This window comes from Stegastes partitus, unplaced genomic scaffold (assembly GCF_000690725.1).
Source record: "Stegastes partitus isolate 25-593 unplaced genomic scaffold, Stegastes_partitus-1.0.2 Scaffold157, whole genome shotgun sequence".
Classification (NCBI taxonomy): Eukaryota; Metazoa; Chordata; class Actinopteri; family Pomacentridae; genus Stegastes; species Stegastes partitus.
In genome coordinates, this window is record NW_007577888.1 from 271945 (window position 1) to 291715 (window position 19771).

Sequence of the window (19771 nt, forward strand, 5' to 3'; positions counted from 1 at the left end):
ACAAACAAAGCCTGAATTTCTCAAAATCAATCACGCGTGACATTTTAATAACACAACAATCCAACTTATCAATAATGTCGACATTCTTATTGAATTTATAATACCAGTTTATCGAGATAAAATGAAGCTGATAGACTCTACTTTGGCTGAATGAAAAAAGGGGATCTGGTATCTTTTATGCGGTCAATAGCGCTTAATAAAGTGTTAATTACGATATATTTGTTGGCACCTGAAGGCAACAGCCCGATACGTCAACAGCCACTGAGTTGATCGCTCAGTCCCGCTCAATCAAACGTCGATCGAAAAAAAAAAAAAACAAGCAAGCCACGAATTAGCAATGTCTTTCTTTTTTTTTTTATCTTTCTTTCTTTGAATTCCTCATCAATGCATGTCATAATGTCATCAATAAGCATTAAACATCTTCTTTTAGGTATTTTCAAATATTCTAGTAAGTGCCATCTATACACGATTCACCAGGCATAAATGATTCAAGTCAGGACTGCCAAAAGTTTATTTTAAAAAGTTCATTAGTTTTTTTGTTGTAACTTTATCTGCAGTTATTTTACATTTGATTCAGGACATATCTCATGCAGCATTTGCCTAATTTCACCAGTATGACAGATTGCTTCCATATAGGACTTCATCTCACACTAAACTTTAAGCCACAATCTCAAATTTTAGGACATATTCCTCAACAATACATGTTGTAACGTCATCAAACAACATAAAATAATTATTTTTGTTATGATTTAAATCTATAGATTGGACCGAAACAGTATCAACCAGTCATGAATGATCAAAAACAGGACTGTCAAATCAACAGGTCATTTAGAAAAGATCATTTTATTATATTATCTAACAATCATTTTACATTTTACAGTGTACATTTCAGGCAGCTTCGGTGTCCACTTTGAGCAATAACACAGACCGTTTTAATATACAACCTCTTCAGTGAGCATACCAGGCTTCACTCTAAAGTCTTACATCAGTCTGTACTGGTTCTTTGTTGCAAATCAGACATTTCTGCAGCTAATTTCACCAGTTAGGACAATGTCAATGCCAGAGGAACTTATTCATAAACCCGACTGTTGTAGTGTAACTTAAGGACATTACATGACATGAATGAGCTCTAATCTCAACTTTAAACATTATTTGACAAAATCTGAAGGATTCCAGCAGCTCGATTAAGGCATGATAACATATTCACAGTTCATAAATCAATGCGAGATTCAAAACCAGGTGTACGGAGTGTGTCTCTGAGGCAACAGTTACTTAAAAACCTGCACTTTCCTTTGTTATTCACAACCGACATCATCCCTGTTACAGCTACTTATGCACTGACCTTTGAGGTGATTGACTGAACCAGTAGAGTCTTAAACCTTCTGTGTTTGTTGCAAGAATTGACCTGTGACCTGAGAGGAAGAGGATGCAGATTGACTTTCCACACTGATAAACACACTTGCACAGAGTCTTGAACACTTTAGGCAAAATAATTGTGCACTAAGGACAACTTACACCAGAAGCTGCCTCCGGTTAACCTCAGAGTCATTATGGCTTGAATTATCATGTGAATCCTGCTTTCTGAAAACCTCTACACTGCACTAAAGTGGCAGGAAATACTGTCATCTGCATTTAATTACATATAAATTGATAACTATAAAGTAAGAGCTAAACAGCAGAATTTTTGATCGATCATATCCATTAAACTGAAGATTCTTTGTCACTTGTTAAAGAGGCTTTCAGTTACATCTCGTTAAGGACGCGGATGAGTGACGACAAGTTCATTCAATCTATTCATTTTCTATGGTCAAGATGATTTAGATTTTAGATGCATTTCTTTCTACAAGCTACTGAAATTAGCATCCACAGACAGTCTGATTGGACTCTGATCAAACCAAAGATCTGCTATGACTCATTCAGTCAGCAGTTTATCCATCAACGCTTCAGATTCTTCCTCACCGCGGTGACGACTATGTGCTGTCTGACTGGTCACCGTTGCCGGAGCTCATCTGGATCAAACCGATCAGAGAGGAGGTGGTGCCCATCAGCCCCACCAGCCAGCTGGGGAATCGTCCCGCCCACAGGAAGCCCGGCGGCATCCAGTGAATGGCGTTGCTGAGGTCAGCCATGCTGCTGAGGATGGACAGCATCTCCCCTCGCATCTGGCTGCGCAGCTGAGAGCGACTGCAGGACAAAACACGATGATTTAGTAGAATATGTAGAACCTGTGACTTTCCCACCACAGAACGATGTCACAGCATTAGAATCTCGGTTTACATTAACTGCAAAACAATACAAGCCTTATATATGAAAAAAAGAAAACTGTAGATACAACACCTTCTGCCTTCTCTGTCCCTCTCAGATTTCCTCATCTTCTTCTTCAGAAGCGTCAGAACTCGTAGTGATCTAAAAAACAAAACATTCATATGACACTGTACCTCAGGCTGATGGTGTTTGGTTACAAAATACTGTAAAATATGTTTAAATATGTTTTACTTTTGTTACGTAATAAAGAAGACTATGTGTTCTAATTTGGGCTTCTTCTGAACAGTTTCCATGTTCTCACAGTGCTTACTTAAACTCATTTTTCGGTGTGAACAAAAATTGAATATTAACGTTGGTTATCAGCGATATCAGAAATCTTAATATCGGATATCGGTATCTGCCAGAAATGTTAATATCATGCATCACTATTTTTTACAAAGAGGTGCAAACAGCTTTTTGCATGTTTTCATTTCTTAAATACAAACTTCTAGTGACAATAAAAAACTACTAATTTCTAGGGATGCATGATGTATCGGCGACCACATCGGTATGGGCCGATATTAGTGGTTTTTTTCCCCATACATCGGTATCAATCCGATGAACGAATTTAGCCGATAATTGTCTAACATTCACGCCTTTATCTCAACATTTGATATTGCTGCTATTTCACAGATGTTTTACTTAAATGTTCCTGGTCATAAACATTAAATATTTTTAAATATGTTTTACTTTTGTTGCGTAATAAAGAAGACAATATGGTCTAATTTGGGCTTCTTTGTAAACAAAAATTGAATATCGACATCGGTAATATCGGTTATCGTGATATCAGAAATATTGGATATCGGTATCGGCCATAAATTTTAATATCGTGCGTCACTAATATATATATATATATATACTGCAAGTGTCTAAGCCTATTCCTGCTTTCATTCTTGTTATTTTGTCTGCCAGTAAATAAGAACTCCACGTCATTTGAATCATCACCAAACTTTATCATTACAGTTTTTCATCAGTGCATCAAGTCTTGACCGATTGATTTCTCACCTGAGGACTCCCAGCAGCAGCGAGGTTCCCCACAGCACCGTGCAGAGCAGCCACCACTTATCAGACTTGACTCTGATGAGCTCGGCGTCGGCGGCCCAGGCGATGTGCTCACAGGGGTAGTACAGCTGGTCAGCCACATTGGTCAGCACCGATATCCAGCGAACGCCTGCATCCTCCTCCTTGGAAAGACGCGCAAGATGTGTCAAAGCTGGATTGTGCATGATAACATCGTAACACACGATCAAGCTCTTTGTTACATCAGCTACTTGTTTACAAAGACAGATTGTTTGAATTTGGGGAAAAAAGCGACTATTTTGTTCATTCAAATGAATCAACAGCAGCGTTTTATCTTTATTGTTTTTCATATTCAGCAATCTCAGTGGAGCAGGCACTGATCCATCCCTCCCTGACTGGTCCAGCTTGTAAAAGGAACAACAAATAATGAACAAAGTGTTGCAGCGTGAGTCACCCCAGCTCCAAGCCCGTAGCTGTGAGAGTAGGCCAGCATGGAGAGGTCATCAAACAGCCTCAGCACCGTCCGGCAGTGACTGAGCTGAGCAGAAAACAGCAGCAGACTCTTCCCGAGCTGGTGGGACGAAACGTTGGCTTCTGCCTTCCGGGAAAGAGCTCCTCCGACCAGCTGAGAGCCGTAACAGAGCGTCCTGATCTGCAGAGGAACAAACACAGACACTTAACACAAGCATGAAGCATAAAGCAGCTGATAGGAGTCGGGAGCATTTTTCTGAGATGCAGTGGAAAATGATTTAAAAGAATATTTATCAAACAGTTTTCGCTGACAGAAATCTCTCAGGGATTTAATGTTGATGTAAACATCGGAACAATCCTGATGTAAAACCACACAGAGAAAAGGGGAGAAAACATACTTTTAATACATCAATAACTAGAAGGTAAAACATTTGAAAAGCACCACAGTTTGAGCTTGATTTCTATTATTGAGTAACATCTTCACACAGTCAGCATTAACAGATCATTTACCAACACTTTTTAAAGGAAACGTTTGGGTTGAAGTAACGTTTCCAACTTTTACAGAATGGATGGACTCTTATAAAGTGCTTAAAAAACAAAAAATACATGTTTTGTTTTGTTTTTTTTTAAATCAAACTACCTCGACAGGTTGGGAGATAATCTCGGTCCTTTTCTTGGTCAGTAATACATCAGAGAAAAAAGTCCTACAGAGTTAAATGTGGTGTCTTTAAACAGATTTTTTAAAAATTTGCCTGTGACAGTGAAAAACCCAAAGATATTCAGCTCACTGGGACGTTAGAAAACCCTCACATGTAAGCATCGTTGTCATTTGGCTTGAAAACTAACTTAACTGAGTATCATTAAAGAAGCTGGTTATTATTATTCTCCTGAATAACTAGCGATTAATTAACAGATCTCAACTTCAGATGCAATACTGTAATGTAATTTAAACTGTTTCCTAATTAATTACTTGGTTTATGTCTCTTTTCATAGGACTTTTTTATTTACGTAGTACTTCTATACTTTTCTTTTACATATTTTATTTAGAATTTCTTACATTAGATTTCTATATTTATCCTTATTGTTGTCTTGTTGTTGTTGTGTACCATCTCATTCATCACGTCACATTCCTTGTGTGTGCAAGCTCACTTGGCAATAAAGCTTTTCTAAATCTGATCTGTTTAACTGTAACAAGTCAATGTTACATTTTTTAAGTAATATCAGGCAATAAAATCAGTTTTTAAAAAAAAGCAATACCAGTAATTTGCATTTACACTTCTGAAGCCCCTTCTAAAGGGTTTAGAGGCAACTGTTGTTCTGATTAATGACAGAATTAACAAATATAAACAGGTTTAAGTGATGTAATGTCACAGTTATATAACTTATATAACTTATACTGTATACTGTATATATAACTTATCTTATTTTATATTTAAATCTCTTCTATTTTTTAGTTTTTGCTCTTTATTTTGTTCTTTATTCTATATTGCACTGAAGGAGCTGCTCTTAATCTCATTGTACATGTGTATAGTGACAATAAAGGCATTCTATTCTATTCCATTCTATTCAGTTTGCCACTAAATTATCAATAACATCTAATTGCAGCCGACAGTCATCACTAAACCCATGTTGAAACAGCCCTGACACCTAAACGTAGCTACATAAGTAACTGTGTCCTGTCACTGGAGAGGAAAACAAACAGTCACGTGTTTATTTACTGTCCTGCTGTTGAGTAAATACTCACAACTTTGTCTCTGCCTCTGTAGGACTCCAGCAGTCGGACCAGAGCCTCCACAGACTGCTGCATGTCTGCGTTCACACTCACACGACGCTGGCAAAGAAAAAATACGCTAAAGTGCGAAGCTTCTGCACAACATCTCCACTGTGAACTGTTTCCACTGCACAAGCTCCCAGCTGGACCTTGAACCCGGAAGTAACCGGGAACAGACTCGACTAGACGATCGTCGAGTCGATCGAACTTCTTCTTCTTTTCCTTCCTACGCAGTGCTGGTGTGCTGCTGCCCTCTTCAGCACGGGTAAAATGGTTTGTATACTAGTACAGTCCAAACCAAGATCTTCTCACCTTCTGTCCATGTTCCACATTAATATCATAGTGAGTGCAGGTTAGCAGGACCAGTGGTTCTTGAACTGTGTGCCTTGAAATTAGTCTTAATCATGGTGGTCTAGACTAGATTAGATTGTATTTTATTCATCACCACAGATGGAGAAACGCACTTGTTGCAGCAGTACAGATGTAGGAAAAGAGTACAAAATAGTAAGAAGTTAACCAAAGAAAAAAATATGTACAAAAAAAAGGACAAATAAGAGTATAACTATAAACAGGAAAAGCAAAAAAAGAGAACAAATAAAAGTATAATCATGTTTACATATGATTATACAATTATATTCATGTGTAAAAATGACTTTTGTGACAGATTTAGCTATCAGCTGAAGTGAGATTGGTATATCTAATAGGTTATTCATGCTTATTTTGATTCTTACGTTTTTTTTTTTTATTAGTTTTTTTTTTTTGAGAATGGCCATTTATTTAGTTCAGGAGGGGAGATGCAGGTGCTGCTGAGGAAAAAAGTTCACCCATAAAGTCCTATAACACAATAAATCAAAATTAAATAGCTAATAATAATCTGGTTGCACTGAGCAGTGTTTCAGACCCACAGCTGACTTCATGGAGGTTATGTAAAATATGTAAATATGATCTGAGTTCCTTCCCCAAAAGTAGGTGTTATTGATGGTGACACCAGTTAATCTCTGTTAATCTCTTCTCAAAACTTCCCTGTATGTGAACGTATTTATGTAGGTTTCCTTCTGGTCTTCCTTTTTTTACAGATGGTTTTATTTTTATTGCTGATTTTAACATAGATTGCGCTTGTCTTCCACTTCCCCCTTTAGTGTAACCAAACACAGCAGGTTTTTCATTGTGGCCTTTATTTGTGTTTATGAATCAGATAATAGGACTATAAACTATATAAAATTATATGAAAGATTTCTGTACTGCACAGTTATGCAATTTGACTCTCGTCAACAGCAAAAAAGCGAATACAAAAAATGTGTGTGTCCTTTCTTTAGGTTCTGCACATTTATTCTGACACAAATTAATAGATGCTACAGTCGTAGCATCAGTTCTCAGCGATAATCTAAGGAGCTTTACATCCTTACTGTGAGAACTGTGTGGGTGATACAGGCCTTTACATTCACAGTGTGCACACTGCAGTACTTGGATGTTTGGCCAGTAGATGTTTCTTGGACATCCATCCATCCATTATCTGTACACCGCTTAATCCTCACTAGAGTCGCAGGGGGCTGGAGTCTATCCCAGCTGACTCAGGGTGAAGGCAGGTTCCCCTGGACAGGTCACCAGTCTATCACAGGGCTACACTTAGAGACAAACAACCAAGCACACTCACATTCACACCTACAGACAATTTAGAATCACCAATTAACCTCAACATGTTTCTGGACTGTGGGAGGAAGCTGGAGAACCCGGAGGGAACCCACGCTGCACGGGGAGAACATGGAGACTCCACACAGAAAGATCCCAGGTGTCCTCACTGGGACGCGAACCGGGGATCCTCTAGCTGTGAGGCAACGGTGCTTCTTTTTGATCAACAAAACAAAAACAAAACTCCTGGGACACAATATTCCGAAAAAAATATTTTATTTTAAATTATCTCTGAGGCTGAGAAATACACAAAGCAACAGTAATAGTGTGTTCATTTTCTAAAAAAGCAGTTTGACAAACAATGCAGGGGTGGCAATGTTATTCTCAGCAAAGGGCAAATCTGTGTGTTTGTGTGTGTGTGTGTGTGTGTGTGTGTGTGTGCTCCTGTATTATTCATGTTGTGGGGACATAAGTCTATATACACGGTCACGCCTGCCAAAGTCCCCACGAATCATTCAATTTTAAGGTCAAGAATTCAGGTTTAGTTTAAGTCTGTGGGTAATCAGTGTAATGTCCTGTGAAGTGGTGAACACTACACACAGTTTGGTATAATAACTAGTTTGAGCTCTTGGAAAGCTTAGTTTGTTTGTTTGAGGGGTGGACAGAAGTTCTGTTCTTTTCCTCTGTGTCGCAAAACAACATCTACACAACTGCTGTGAGTTTTCTTCACTTGAATGCAACTTGTAAAATAAATCACACGTATCCAGAAAGTCTTCACTGGATGTTCAGTTTGGAGCATAGTTATAGTTTTATATAGCTTAACTTTTTAGTTTTTAATAGTTTGATTGTTTTCTGTGCTGCCGTGTGAGTGTGTGCAGGTTAGTTTGATATGTTTTAATAATCAGTGTGTGGAGAGTCGTTATCATAGACATCTGAAAGAAAAAGAAACAGACAACATGTAGTTAAACATGGACAAACACAAGGGTGGATATTTAAGATGAAATGACTGTAGTGCATTTTACAGAACAGGAAAAATGAAACTTGCCACTTCTGTAGTCGACATCATCGTAAATATCTCCTTCCCTGGAAAAGAAGATTAATATACATCATATTCAAATGAAAATAAATAAACTTTTTTTGTATTTACTGACATCAGCAGAAAACATTTGGACTCAGGACAAAGTTTAACCAAACATGTAATAACCTATATTTATGTATTATTATACAGTCAGCTATATGTGTCCACATTCATGTATATTTCTATTTATTTTTTAATTCTATATCTGTTTATGATAAAGACAGATTCTTACAATAACATGATGGCATGTATTTACACCAGAGCTGCTCATTATTCATCCACAGATCAAATTAACGCCACGTTGAAGATGAATGAGTCACACGAACTGAAGAAAGTTCACTTACATTGGAAGAAGAAGCGACCTGAACACATAACCATCTGTGAGGCACAAGGCAGAACAGATAATTACTTTGAGTGAACATCACGCGGCTGTTACTCATCATCATCTGTATTTTATGCACTGTTGAGTATTGTTGAGTGACAAACACAGTCATTAGACAAAAATGTGGACAAAAAATACCCAAGTTTTTGAAGCTTTCCTGGAGTTTCAAGTCAGAGAGAATGTTTGTATTTGTAATCTGTGAGCTAAAATGTTTGTCTGAATGCAGAAAACTTTCTTTTTTAAATGTTTTAAAGAAAAATGCATTAGTTTGGACGTAGCTTAAATTAACATACAATCACAGAGCGATGCCAAGTGTATACGTACATTTTCCATACTGGTTGCGACACAGAGCTTTCTTGCTGTTGGTGAGCTGGATGACATCTAAGACTTCTCCACGAATCACTTGCAGGTCTTTCGCTCCTGGTTTCTTTATAACGCTGTTAGGATCCACCATCATGGTGTGCAGCACCTTCAGCGGCCCTTCAAGCTGGGAAACAACAGTCACTACGTAAGCTTTCGTTGTAACTGTAGCAATTTTACGTACTTTTAAATGAGTTGTGTCAGAAAAGTTCCAGGAATGGTGTCACAAAAGAAGTATTTCAAACCCAAACTACAAACGACACCCCTTCAGACGATCAACCAGCACGTCTACAAAGAGATCCTGCTGCGTTTGCTTCATTCAGAAGAGGCCAGAGTTGTGGCAGGATGAGTCGTGGCTGCTTCACCATGACAACGCGCCTGCTCACAACGCCCTGAGCATCCCACAGCTCCTGGCTGAGAAGAACATCTCCGTGCTGGAGCAACCTCCCTACTCACCCCACCTGGCTCTGTGGGATTGTTTCCTCTTCCCCAAGCTCAAGGGGGTCATCAAGGGGACCCTATTAGAAGACGTGGACGACATCAAGATGGCTGTGACAACGGAGCTGCGGAGGTTCTTGGAAGAATCCTTCCAGGAGTGCATGGCGGCGTGAAGAGAAAGCTGGGGAAGTGTGTTAGACTCCAGGGGGATTACTTGGAAGAGGAAAGCTTGTAGTTTGTAGTTTGGATTTGAAATATTTGTGACACCAGTCGTGGAACTTTTCTGAAACACCTCATTTGCAACTTGTGCAGGGATCAATCCATGACACTGTTTTTTTCTCCTTATGTCCCCCATTGGACAAATAATTCAGATGCATATACTATAATTAACAAACGCTATAACCATCTGACTTCATTGCTATGCAGATGACACACTGCTTTATCTACCAGCAAACTAAGTAATCTGATGTGAAAGAGCACAAACTGTTTACCTTAAATTTTTTTCTCAGCTCCTTCTCCACTTTGGGATCGATGCTGGGGAAAAAAAACAACATTTTAGGAGTTAATCAAGTTGCATACAAATGCTTTTATTAACACACTTTCCCACATAGATGATTAAAATAAACGAGAGAAAGGATTTTACTCAATAGACTTGAACATCTTCTGGCCTCATCATGTATCAGATCTACATACGTAAAGCTTTACATTACAGTGTTGCTGCAGCCACATGTAGCTGCCAGTATGCCGCCTCTTTCCTTTCAGTGAATCACATGTGTATAGATACCTGACTTCAGGTGGTGGTGGCGGGAAATCTTCACTTATTGGTTCAACATCATCGTAGTCATCTGAGAACAAAATAAGAAATTCAGTTGTTTACTTACATCAAAGAAATATTTATTATATTTATCTGCTGAAACAGTTGCTTAAACATTGATTATTAATCCTTGTGAGAAAATATTTACGAAATAAGCTACGAACATGAGATACATCAGCCAGCCAAACAGCCTATTACCTGCAGGTATTCAGGGAACTTCATTATGAACAATGACAATTTAGGAGTGTATTGATTTATTTTTCTGCAACAGCTCACCAGTGATTGGTGGCATATGTTCACAAACAATCGCTGTGAATCCCAGTTAACTATTTAATGCTGTTAAGTACAGGGCTTCTGCATGTAGGTTACATTCAAGTAAGAGTTTTAAATTCTGCTGTTCGTGGCAACGCTTCTTTGCTGGTGTACTGGTAGCAATGCTTTGAACTCAACCAGCAGTGATCAGTTTGCAAATAATGAGGAAAGGAGACGCCATAGTGACAAAGTGTGGTGAAGCGTCTGGTTGGAAGAGCGCAAGAAAAGCTCGAGAAAAGGTTGTGATGCTCCAGATCAAAAAGAGCGTCTGCATTCAGAGGACAGACTAAAGTCTAAAAATGAAAGCAGTCGATGTCTCGACATGTCAGAATTGTGTCAGTCATGTTTGTGTAATTAGTCTCAGTGCCAGAAGGTGGAGACAAAAGTTCTGCCCAGCAGGTTTAATGACTGTGTTGTTTCTGCGCTTTGAGATGTTTCCTGATGTTTATCCTCATCTGCTGATAATGTGTGTTGTGATATCACGTACCATCATCTTCAAGCATGCTGCGGATCAGAGGCAACACAAACAACACGTTAGCTGCAATAAGGGACACTGAAACAGCAACTAAATCAAACAGACACATCACTGATACATCTGACAAAAGTTGTCGGGAAGGTGTATTAAAAACACACAATCAGCAGTCCTGTACCTGTCTCTGTTGTTGGACTCCACATTTAACATCATTGGGGGGTCCGGAGGTGGAGGAGGTAACATCGAAGTTTCAGTTTTTCTGGACTGGAACACTTTGCGTTTCACTGCCTCATAGTCAATATCCACACATGTGTTGCTGATGTATCCGTCTGCAAGGAAACACAGAGCCAAGATAACATTTCAACATGTTATTTTATCTACAGAATGCCGATCACTATCATCAGAGCAGATCTCTCCATCACACCATACAGACGTTAAGTAGTCACAGCACAGAGTCTTAGTGAAGATGTGCAGGTCTTTTCCTGATAATGTTGGGTTGTGATTCACCAGAACAAGGTATAGTTGTTATGGCGAGGTTCTGCATGCCTTTTAATGCATTGTTGCGGAAGATGAGTCTCAAGATAAGCCATAAAGAAAGAACACTTCAACAAAAGTTCTGAAGAAACACAGATTAACCACAAGTGCAGACAGTGATTGTGTTTACATGCACGCCGGTGTTTCAGTTATGAGATTTTTACGCGGGTGTTGATTCTACTCAGGAAATTCAGAAGCAAAGAGAAATGTGGTTATTCATTCCCCTGTATGCATGATAAATAGTAGCCTGGTCCCTGATTATTGTGGGTCCTTTGTGCAGACTTCTGACAATTTCATTTGGCATTCGTGTAACTGTCACACTAAGCTTAAATCATTTGACTGTGGTTATTAAAAATGAGGCCACATCTGTCTTACAGCAGGCTTAGTACAACTAAAAGGCAACTTTGAGTCACAGATTTGGCTTATTTACTTGAAATGTTGTCCTCATGCTGTCACTGCTACTGCATAGGACAAGGCAGCACTAGATAAAAATAAATACACAGCCATGACAGGTAGTACACGTCATGATGGAGTTCAAGGAAAGTTTCAGTCTGAGTAGAGCATCATTTTACCGCCTGTTTACTAAAGTTCATGAGACCAAAAGAAACGAACAAGAGTACGAGCACCAGTTCCATTAACAGTGGCAGTGGCCATGGTGTTGACCTAACTGGCCATTTGTGGTGAACACGGTTTGGTTTGTTTCCTGTTTCACCACCTACAAACCAGGATAAAGTGTATACACACCACAAAATCCCTGCTTCTTTTGGACTAATCCATCTAGCGTAACTGGGTTTCACAAGGAAAAGGGCTCGTCCAGGTGAAGGTGCACAAACACAAAAACGGGATACTTCAAAAACACGATCATAACTGAACTCAAGTCCAGATGAAACAGTCATCGATATGTTTGTTCCCTCTTTGAAGGAGGCTGTTTACCGATAAAGCAGCCTTGTAGGATGTTTGTGGAATAGATGTAGTCGAGCCACAGAGTTTGGGCAGGGAGGATGTTGGGGTGAACGAATGGGTCAACAAAACAGTGAACCTTGAAACAGGAGACCACTGTTTATTTCCAGTTTTAAAACACAAGTCCTTTCATAACTTTAACCGTCCTCTATTTTAACCCAAACTTTTATCTTTCCCCAGATCTAACCAAACCTGTACAATAAGCGGTTACATTTAAAAAAACAAAAACAAAAAACGGTCGCTCCTATGGGTTGAATCAGGGACAAACAACCTAAATAACATGCTGGACATGTTCTTAATCAAGATGGAGGAAAAGCCACCAACATGACCTGGTCTTACAAGCACAGTTCAGCATCATCTGCGTAAAATAAACCATATTTTATCTGCATAGTAAAGCATAGTAGGAGCTGAGGTAGGACCACAGTGCTTTCAAGAGGGAAGGAGCAAACCAAAATGTCCCTGAACATTTAAAATCAAATTGATCCCGCCACGTACAAGAGCACACAAAAGACAAAAGATCAACCACAGCAATGTTAACAGTGTTAAGGCTCTGGATGTGCCAAACATTCTACCGAAGCTGACAGTGAGAACTTTACTATTTGAGTTTTGCTTTTTTAAGTTCTGGTATTTCCACTTGAGTTTTCAAAATGCAAATTGAGAAAAAATATCAAAATAGGTGGACAGAAATGCCTTGTATAGTGACAGCATGGAAATAATGACATCTCTGTTTGCGTGTTCATCACAACAACAACAACCAGTCTTTATAACAACACACATCCCTGCTTTTTCCAACAGGCAGATGTTGTTAGCTTAGTTTGCTGTAAGGTGAGAACAGAGAGGTTCAGACTGGAAGGTTTATTGTACCCGACTGATTAAAAGTTAAATTGAAACTCACAGTTTCCATTCAGAGAGCGGGCCAGCCATTTGCCTCCTGGGTTATTCTTCACACGGAGGATCTCCACGTTGTCTCCCTGTCGAACACTGAGGTCCAGTTTTGATGTTCCACGCCAGTCCTGTCGGACTCTGGCTGTGTGAAGAACCTCGATCTCGCCTTGCAACTACAGAGAGGCAGAAACAAAGCTGTCAAAGGCAGCAACTTACACAAGCTTGTGAAATATGGCCGAGGATGTACGAGATTGTGAAGAACCCCAGTGACTGACGTTTTCTGATCCTGCGCTGCCGTCTCGGTGGATGTTTTTGTTTCTTTACCTGAAAGTTCTTCTTCAGCTCATTCTGTTTTTTCTGACGCTCCATCTGCTCTTTCTTCTCCAGCTCCTTTTGCTTCTTTGCTTCCTTCTTGTTCATCTTCTCAGCGGTAGCTTTGTTCATCTCTATCTGGTCCCTAAGAAGAAACGATCAAAAATGTAAAACGACTGAAGTAAACTCCCCACTATTGCTTTCTACTTTGGTTTTACTACTTTTACTTGCTCAAAAATATGTATTTTTACTGTAATATAAAAGTCCTGATTATGTATGTAAATATTTATGTAATATAGTATAAAAATTTAACGTAAGCTTCACTGCCTTTCCGTCTTTTTCCAGTCTGCACATGTCTACAGCCCCTCCCTGAATTTCCTGCTTTGACAGAAAACACACTCACTGTTCTTAGCAACTGATAAATACAGAAATTGTTCATCCTTTGGAGCTTTATTTGACTCCTTAAATCTTAAATGCAACACCATATAAACTGAGACAACTAATTGACCTTTTAGTTTTTAGCATGAACTCTGCAGCAGCAGGTACAAAAATAGGTGCAGCAGCAAGAGAAACAATAGAAACAGTGTTCTGCCTTGTGCTCATGCAGCTGCAGCCACAGACTTCTGTTGATCATTTGAGAGCTTACTAAATACAGACACAATGGTTTAATGGTAAAGACAGAAAGTCTACACTTACTCATCAATAAACTCGTACACATCATCTGCATCCTGCAAGAGAAAAGGCAAAGAAAAACATATGTACATGTACCGGATTTATTTAGATTTAAGCGAGATACCAGTGAGTTTAAGAATTTATGTGTGATTCTTTAATTTTCAAAATAAATCAATGTATACATTCCCAAACCCAAGAAACAAATAAAACAAACAGCTAGCAAGTGCAGTTTAATTTCTGTCAATTTCTGTTGTTGGAAATGTTAAGTTGATATTTCAGCAACATAGTGTGAATTAGAGTTTAAACTGAAAAGTGCAGCGTGTTGTTTTCAGGGAAGCCACCTGGTCTTTAGTTGTTAAAATGGGTGGCAATTCTCACTTCACAGTAAGTCACACTTCACAGTTTCTGTTTTCTGCACTCACCCCATTCAAACTCTGCGAGCCGTTGTCACTGTCATCTGTCAATTACACAAAACACAGCCGTAATTTGAAAACGCATCCTCCCACAAAACACATAATGATCAAGATAAAGACGAGAAATTCTGACATTTTTTTTCTTACATAGTTACTTAAAATAAACGTGTAACAGGAACAGGAACAGAACAGGCTGTAATCTTTTTTTTAATACCATTTTTATCAAAGCTTGCGATGTCGTCATACGGGTCCTGTTCATCCTCAAGGTCCCTGCAATCAGTAAGCAAATATGTTTCCCTGGTCAGCATTCAGCAGCAATGTGTGTGTTTAGTAAAATGACTCATTACGTCTCTATTAACAATCCAAAGTGCTAAAAATCTGCTGACAAATAGTAATGTGTTTCTTCCAAAACAACATTTGAATTAATCGTACAAGTCAGCAATCATACCAAAAATGACACTAAACAAAGCAACGAGGAAATAGACAGTAAAAGTGTTAATGCTTCACTTTTCCTTCATTAGATAACAGAGGCTGAGGCGTCAGACATCATGGTTACGTGACGCAGATCTACAAGCATCAAAAAACGTCCCCACACATTTCTAATATTAAATCTACTCTGAGTTAGAGTCTCTGAGTGTCTCATGATTGAATTTCACACCATTTCCTGTCTGCCATCATGACTGCAGTAAAGAAAGAGTCTTAAGAAGCTGCTTGTGTACTTAAAGATGTCACAGTTTTCTTTAACACCAGCATGTTGTTAACGGGTAAATACCCACATAGAGGCGATCTGGTGCGGCAGTCTGTTGGGTTTGATGGATCGTTGAGGAGGTAAAGGAGGATTATTCATCGCTGGTACAGACATTCTTCTCTCCGATGGGCCTGGTGAACCTGCAGGGAGAATCAGAGATGGGTGGCGTAACCAGTAAACAACAGTGACACGTACTTATTCGAACAGACTGTCGACGAAAAAGCAAAAGTTCTGGAGAGATTTTCTTCTTCTCTTCAATTTGTATAATTTTACTGCCGTTAATTTACACGTTTTCAAACAAAACTAAAACCCGCTGGAACTTGTCAGTGTTAGAACTAGTTGTACAGCACAAGTGCAAACAATTGTTCAAAGATTTGCTGAAACAAATCCATCTTAACGCTTTCGCTCCTTTTTGTGTCTGACTTGCTGTCAGCGATATTCAGATTTAAAATCCATTAATTAATGGAGATAACTTTCCATCAACAGTTTTAGTTCTGAGCTAAAAAAAAAATGTTGTGATTGCAAATCAGTTAATTCAATAGTACATTAAAGATAATACTTTACAAAGAAACAATGGGAATATGCATCGTGTAATTGCCCTTTTTCATAGTAGACAGTCTCACTTGTCATAGTCTGAAACTCAAAAGTGTTCCTTCTGTCATTAACAAGCCGTGATGTTGTGACAGAGAGGCAGCTCGAACAACCTTCAAATCAAAGTAACCTTCAAATCAAGCAGTTAAAAGAATCTCAGTCATGATTAATGCGATTATTTACACTTTGTTTTCTGACTGTGACATATTAAAATATTGTCAGGACAAGAAAAAACGAGGTTTGTCTCTGTGCCATCCGGGCTTATCTTCAGTAAAGGACTTACCGTTACTTTTCCTCGGGGCAGGGAGGGCCGGTCCTCGCCTCGACATCCGAAAGGGCTCCAGGTTGACACTGGGAGGCCGTCTGGGTTTCAAAGGCAGGGGTCCTTCAGGCGGCAGGGGCCTCCTCAGAGGGGTCACGTCCCCTCCGCTCTTTTGTCGGGGCGGCTGTCGGAGTGGAAGAGGGGTGGAGGGGGAAGCCGTTGCAGAGGCCAGAGCTGGACCTGCAGCTGGAAGCGGTTTGATGCCTACGGGCTTTTGGTGCCTCAACATCATGTTCTGTAGCAACTCCCCTCTGTGCTTGACCTGACTGATGTCCGCAGGGTGAACGGGCGCTCCGACCCCCGAACTGGGAGGTGGTCGAGGGAAGGAAGCAGGCCTGGAGGGGACGGGCGCTGCCAATAGTTCTGCCCTCGGGGGCCTCACCGGGCCTGGGCCAGCCACAGGAGGAAAAACTGTGGGTGACACTCTTTGGACCAGCTCCTTCTCGAGTCCCGGCAGTATCGCTCTTCCAAACCCTGGTCGTGGAGACTTTGGCGAGCCACTGTCTCGGCTGCTGTTGGTGTCCGAGGTGCTGGTCTTGTTGTTGAACCTGGCCCTCAGAGCCTTTACGTCAACGCTCTCCTCCTGAAAACAACGCAGGAGCACAAGCTTATCTGCAGCTGCTCTGTTTCTGAAGCAGGATGTTAGCAGATCAGCACACAGCAATGCATGACCCCCACGCTCACAACACTCACCGCTTGTCAAACCCCTACGCTATCTTTACAAAGTGAGAATGCGCCGTGCAACAACACAGCTTCCTGGTTGTTTTGATCTTCACAGAGCTGATAAGTCTTTTGACTGCACAGAAACCGACTCAGTGCATTCAAAACAGCACGGAAAACAAAAGCAGCAAATAGTAATTTTATATGTAAATATATCTATAGATGTTAATCATTAAAAAACACTAATTAGGTTACCATAGATGATACATTAAGAAATCTTTTTTCATTGTGAAACGAGGTAATTCATTTTTTATTATTTAACCAAGGCATTTCATGAAAGCAAAAGTAGGGATAAACCAATCCAGCTTTTTCTCTCCCAAAACAAGTTAAATTGGGGCATCTTCTGATGCCAGATCTGACACCAGTGCTCAGTTTAAGCCCGTATTTAAAATCTGCTTGATTCTCTGCAATCGTCAATTTACTATAAGCCTACACGACACTAAAAAAAAAGAAATCGAACGAGTCACATCACGACCCAACTCACCTAATAATGCCGGCATCAAAAGTGATTCCCATCGGACATTTTGCTAATGGCATCCCTACACTAAGACTTGATTGCTGCTTACGGAGTCAGGATGGAAATCATGGAGGAAATCACAGATCACTGTGCTGATTCAAATCGTTTCATTCAGTTCAATTTAGTACAGTTAAAATATTTGGAACTATTGACGATGTAGTTTTCTCAGCTTGAGATCACATCGCTGTTCAATGCTGTTACTTTCAGCTCAGGACAAAACTCACCTGTTTCAGCCTCTTTTTTGTGAGCTTAATAGTTAAACAGGTAACTATTTGTAGTCTGAAAACATCCTGTGTATCAAATATTTCTCTTGACCTTGGAAAGACATGTGACACAGCAAATGTAAAACTTACCAGTGGACAAAGACGTACTGCTAAAAAATAAATTACTTTCCTCTAATTTTTCACCTGATTTCCTTAAATGAATGGAATTATGCTGAAAAGGAAGATGGGAAGAGTCATAATCATAAATCCATTGTTCCACTGTGTGTCCCACAAGGACCTATACTCAGACCACTATTATTTAGTTTTTATGTTAATAATCTACTCACTGTTTGTGCTGATGTAAAAATCCAGCTATATGCTGATGATACAGTGATTTATGCACATGGCTGTGCAAAGCCGCGGAACGCTTCCAAACTTGAAATGAACCATATTGCAACGCGGCTGAATTACTCATGTTTTAAACTCGATGTAGCTGAAATTAATGATTGACTGACAATGATATCCAGGCAAAAGTTTCAAGTTGTGACTGAGTTTAAGTTTCAGGGCATCTGGATTGATTCTAACTTGTCATTTAGAAGTCAAGTAAAGAACTATGCCAGTCAGGTAAATTCAGTATTTTAACTTTGGTTAGAAAGCCACTAGGCTTTGAAATAGCTGTAATGTACATAAATACTGTGGTCATGACATTTCACAGGCTAACAAGCCTACAGTGATGTCACTCGGATTTTATGTAAATGAGCTCTTAAAGTCCCTCCCTGGTTAAAAATAGATCTCTGTGTATTAAACATTAGCAGATTATTTCATGAAAATAATGTCTTCCAGCCTTTCATTGGTCTAATAAAGCTCCTGTGTTACATGTGAGACTCCGTGTTTATAGGACAGTCAATGGTGCGGTGTCGTTTTAGAGTGGAAATGGTCCAGGATGATGTAAAAACCATTATATTGACATGAAAAGGTAAAGAACAAACAAACAAACAAACCAAAAACCTGATTTCCATCGGATGAGGCCTTTAAGTTCTAGATCAGATCAAATTTGAAATAAACACAGACTTACAAGCTCATGTTCCCCGTCCACTGAAGACATTTATCACTAGTCTATTCTCTCACTAATCATGGTTATGTTGCAACAGCGACTGCTTGTAAATATACTTGAAAAGCAGACAGTTCATGTAACGTCATCTACCAATCTGTGACACTGACGTAATCTAATGTAATTTATGGCTTGAAGCTAACGTGGCGTTTCCTGACTTTGATAACTCGGTGGATGTTTTTCTTGGGTTTAAGGTTTGAAAGAGGAGTCACAATGACAGATGTGTTCCTTTACATGTATGTAATTTAGGATCATGATGGCAACAACATGCAAAGCAGAGTCCATAACAACAGTCACGTGACCTGCAGGTAAGAATCCTCAGGAAGAGAGTTTTGTATGTACAACAGGAGTGAGTACACCTTCAGGAAATACCACTTTATTTTATGGACAGCAAAGATTTTAGAGAGACTGTATTGGAAACACAGGCCCCAACTTAGAAATTGAAAGAGGGGAAACAGAAGTTACACACCTGTGATTTTCAGTTAACCTAATTGCATGAACATGGTTACAACATGACCGGTGAGCACCAGAACTTTCTCAGCTTTGGAAATATGGCCGGTGTTTATCTGCACGTCTGCATCACGATGGTCTTAACAAATATTAAAAAGGACACAAGAAGGTCTAAACCAACTAACAATCAGTCAAATTGCAGCAGTGATGTGGAGCTGCAGAACAAGCCACAGCACCACTAACCAGAGCAGCAGTGGCTGTTCTCCTAAAATGACACCACAG

The 19771-nt window shown here is 39.5% G+C and overlaps 2 protein-coding genes across 2 annotated transcripts in view; both read right to left on the reverse strand.

Annotated features, from left to right (window-relative positions):
• Nucleotides 1–824: 824 nt before the first annotated feature.
• Nucleotides 825–5695, reverse strand: pex11g (peroxisomal biogenesis factor 11 gamma). Its single transcript, XM_008279373.1, has 5 exons — nucleotides 5540–5695; nucleotides 3779–3976; nucleotides 3310–3488; nucleotides 2338–2406; nucleotides 825–2184 (listed from the first exon to the last, which is right to left on the reverse strand). Exons 1-5 carry the CDS (start codon nucleotides 5600–5602, stop codon nucleotides 1971–1973), a joined length of 723 nt encoding a protein of 240 aa, XP_008277595.1. The 5' UTR covers nucleotides 5603–5695; the 3' UTR covers nucleotides 825–1970.
• A 1763-nt stretch (nucleotides 5696–7458) lies between these two features.
• The window catches only part of LOC103355539 (FYN-binding protein), an 18571-nt gene continuing 6258 nt past the window's right edge, over nucleotides 7459–19771 (reverse strand). Inside the window, exons 2-16 of the mRNA XM_008279374.1 lie at nucleotides 16450–17071; nucleotides 15604–15715; nucleotides 15042–15097; nucleotides 14837–14871; nucleotides 14439–14470; nucleotides 13755–13887; nucleotides 13441–13603; nucleotides 11230–11380; nucleotides 11067–11083; nucleotides 10238–10298; nucleotides 9945–9987; nucleotides 8980–9142; nucleotides 8618–8651; nucleotides 8241–8278; nucleotides 7459–8127 (exon numbers count right to left, since the gene is read on the reverse strand). Coding sequence (XP_008277596.1) covers nucleotides 8090–8127; nucleotides 8241–8278; nucleotides 8618–8651; nucleotides 8980–9142; nucleotides 9945–9987; nucleotides 10238–10298; nucleotides 11067–11083; nucleotides 11230–11380; nucleotides 13441–13603; nucleotides 13755–13887; nucleotides 14439–14470; nucleotides 14837–14871; nucleotides 15042–15097; nucleotides 15604–15715; nucleotides 16450–17071 — 1698 coding nt within the window. The 3' untranslated portion in view covers nucleotides 7459–8089. The remainder of the gene's footprint in view (nucleotides 8128–8240; nucleotides 8279–8617; nucleotides 8652–8979; nucleotides 9143–9944; nucleotides 9988–10237; nucleotides 10299–11066; nucleotides 11084–11229; nucleotides 11381–13440; nucleotides 13604–13754; nucleotides 13888–14438; nucleotides 14471–14836; nucleotides 14872–15041; nucleotides 15098–15603; nucleotides 15716–16449; nucleotides 17072–19771) is intronic.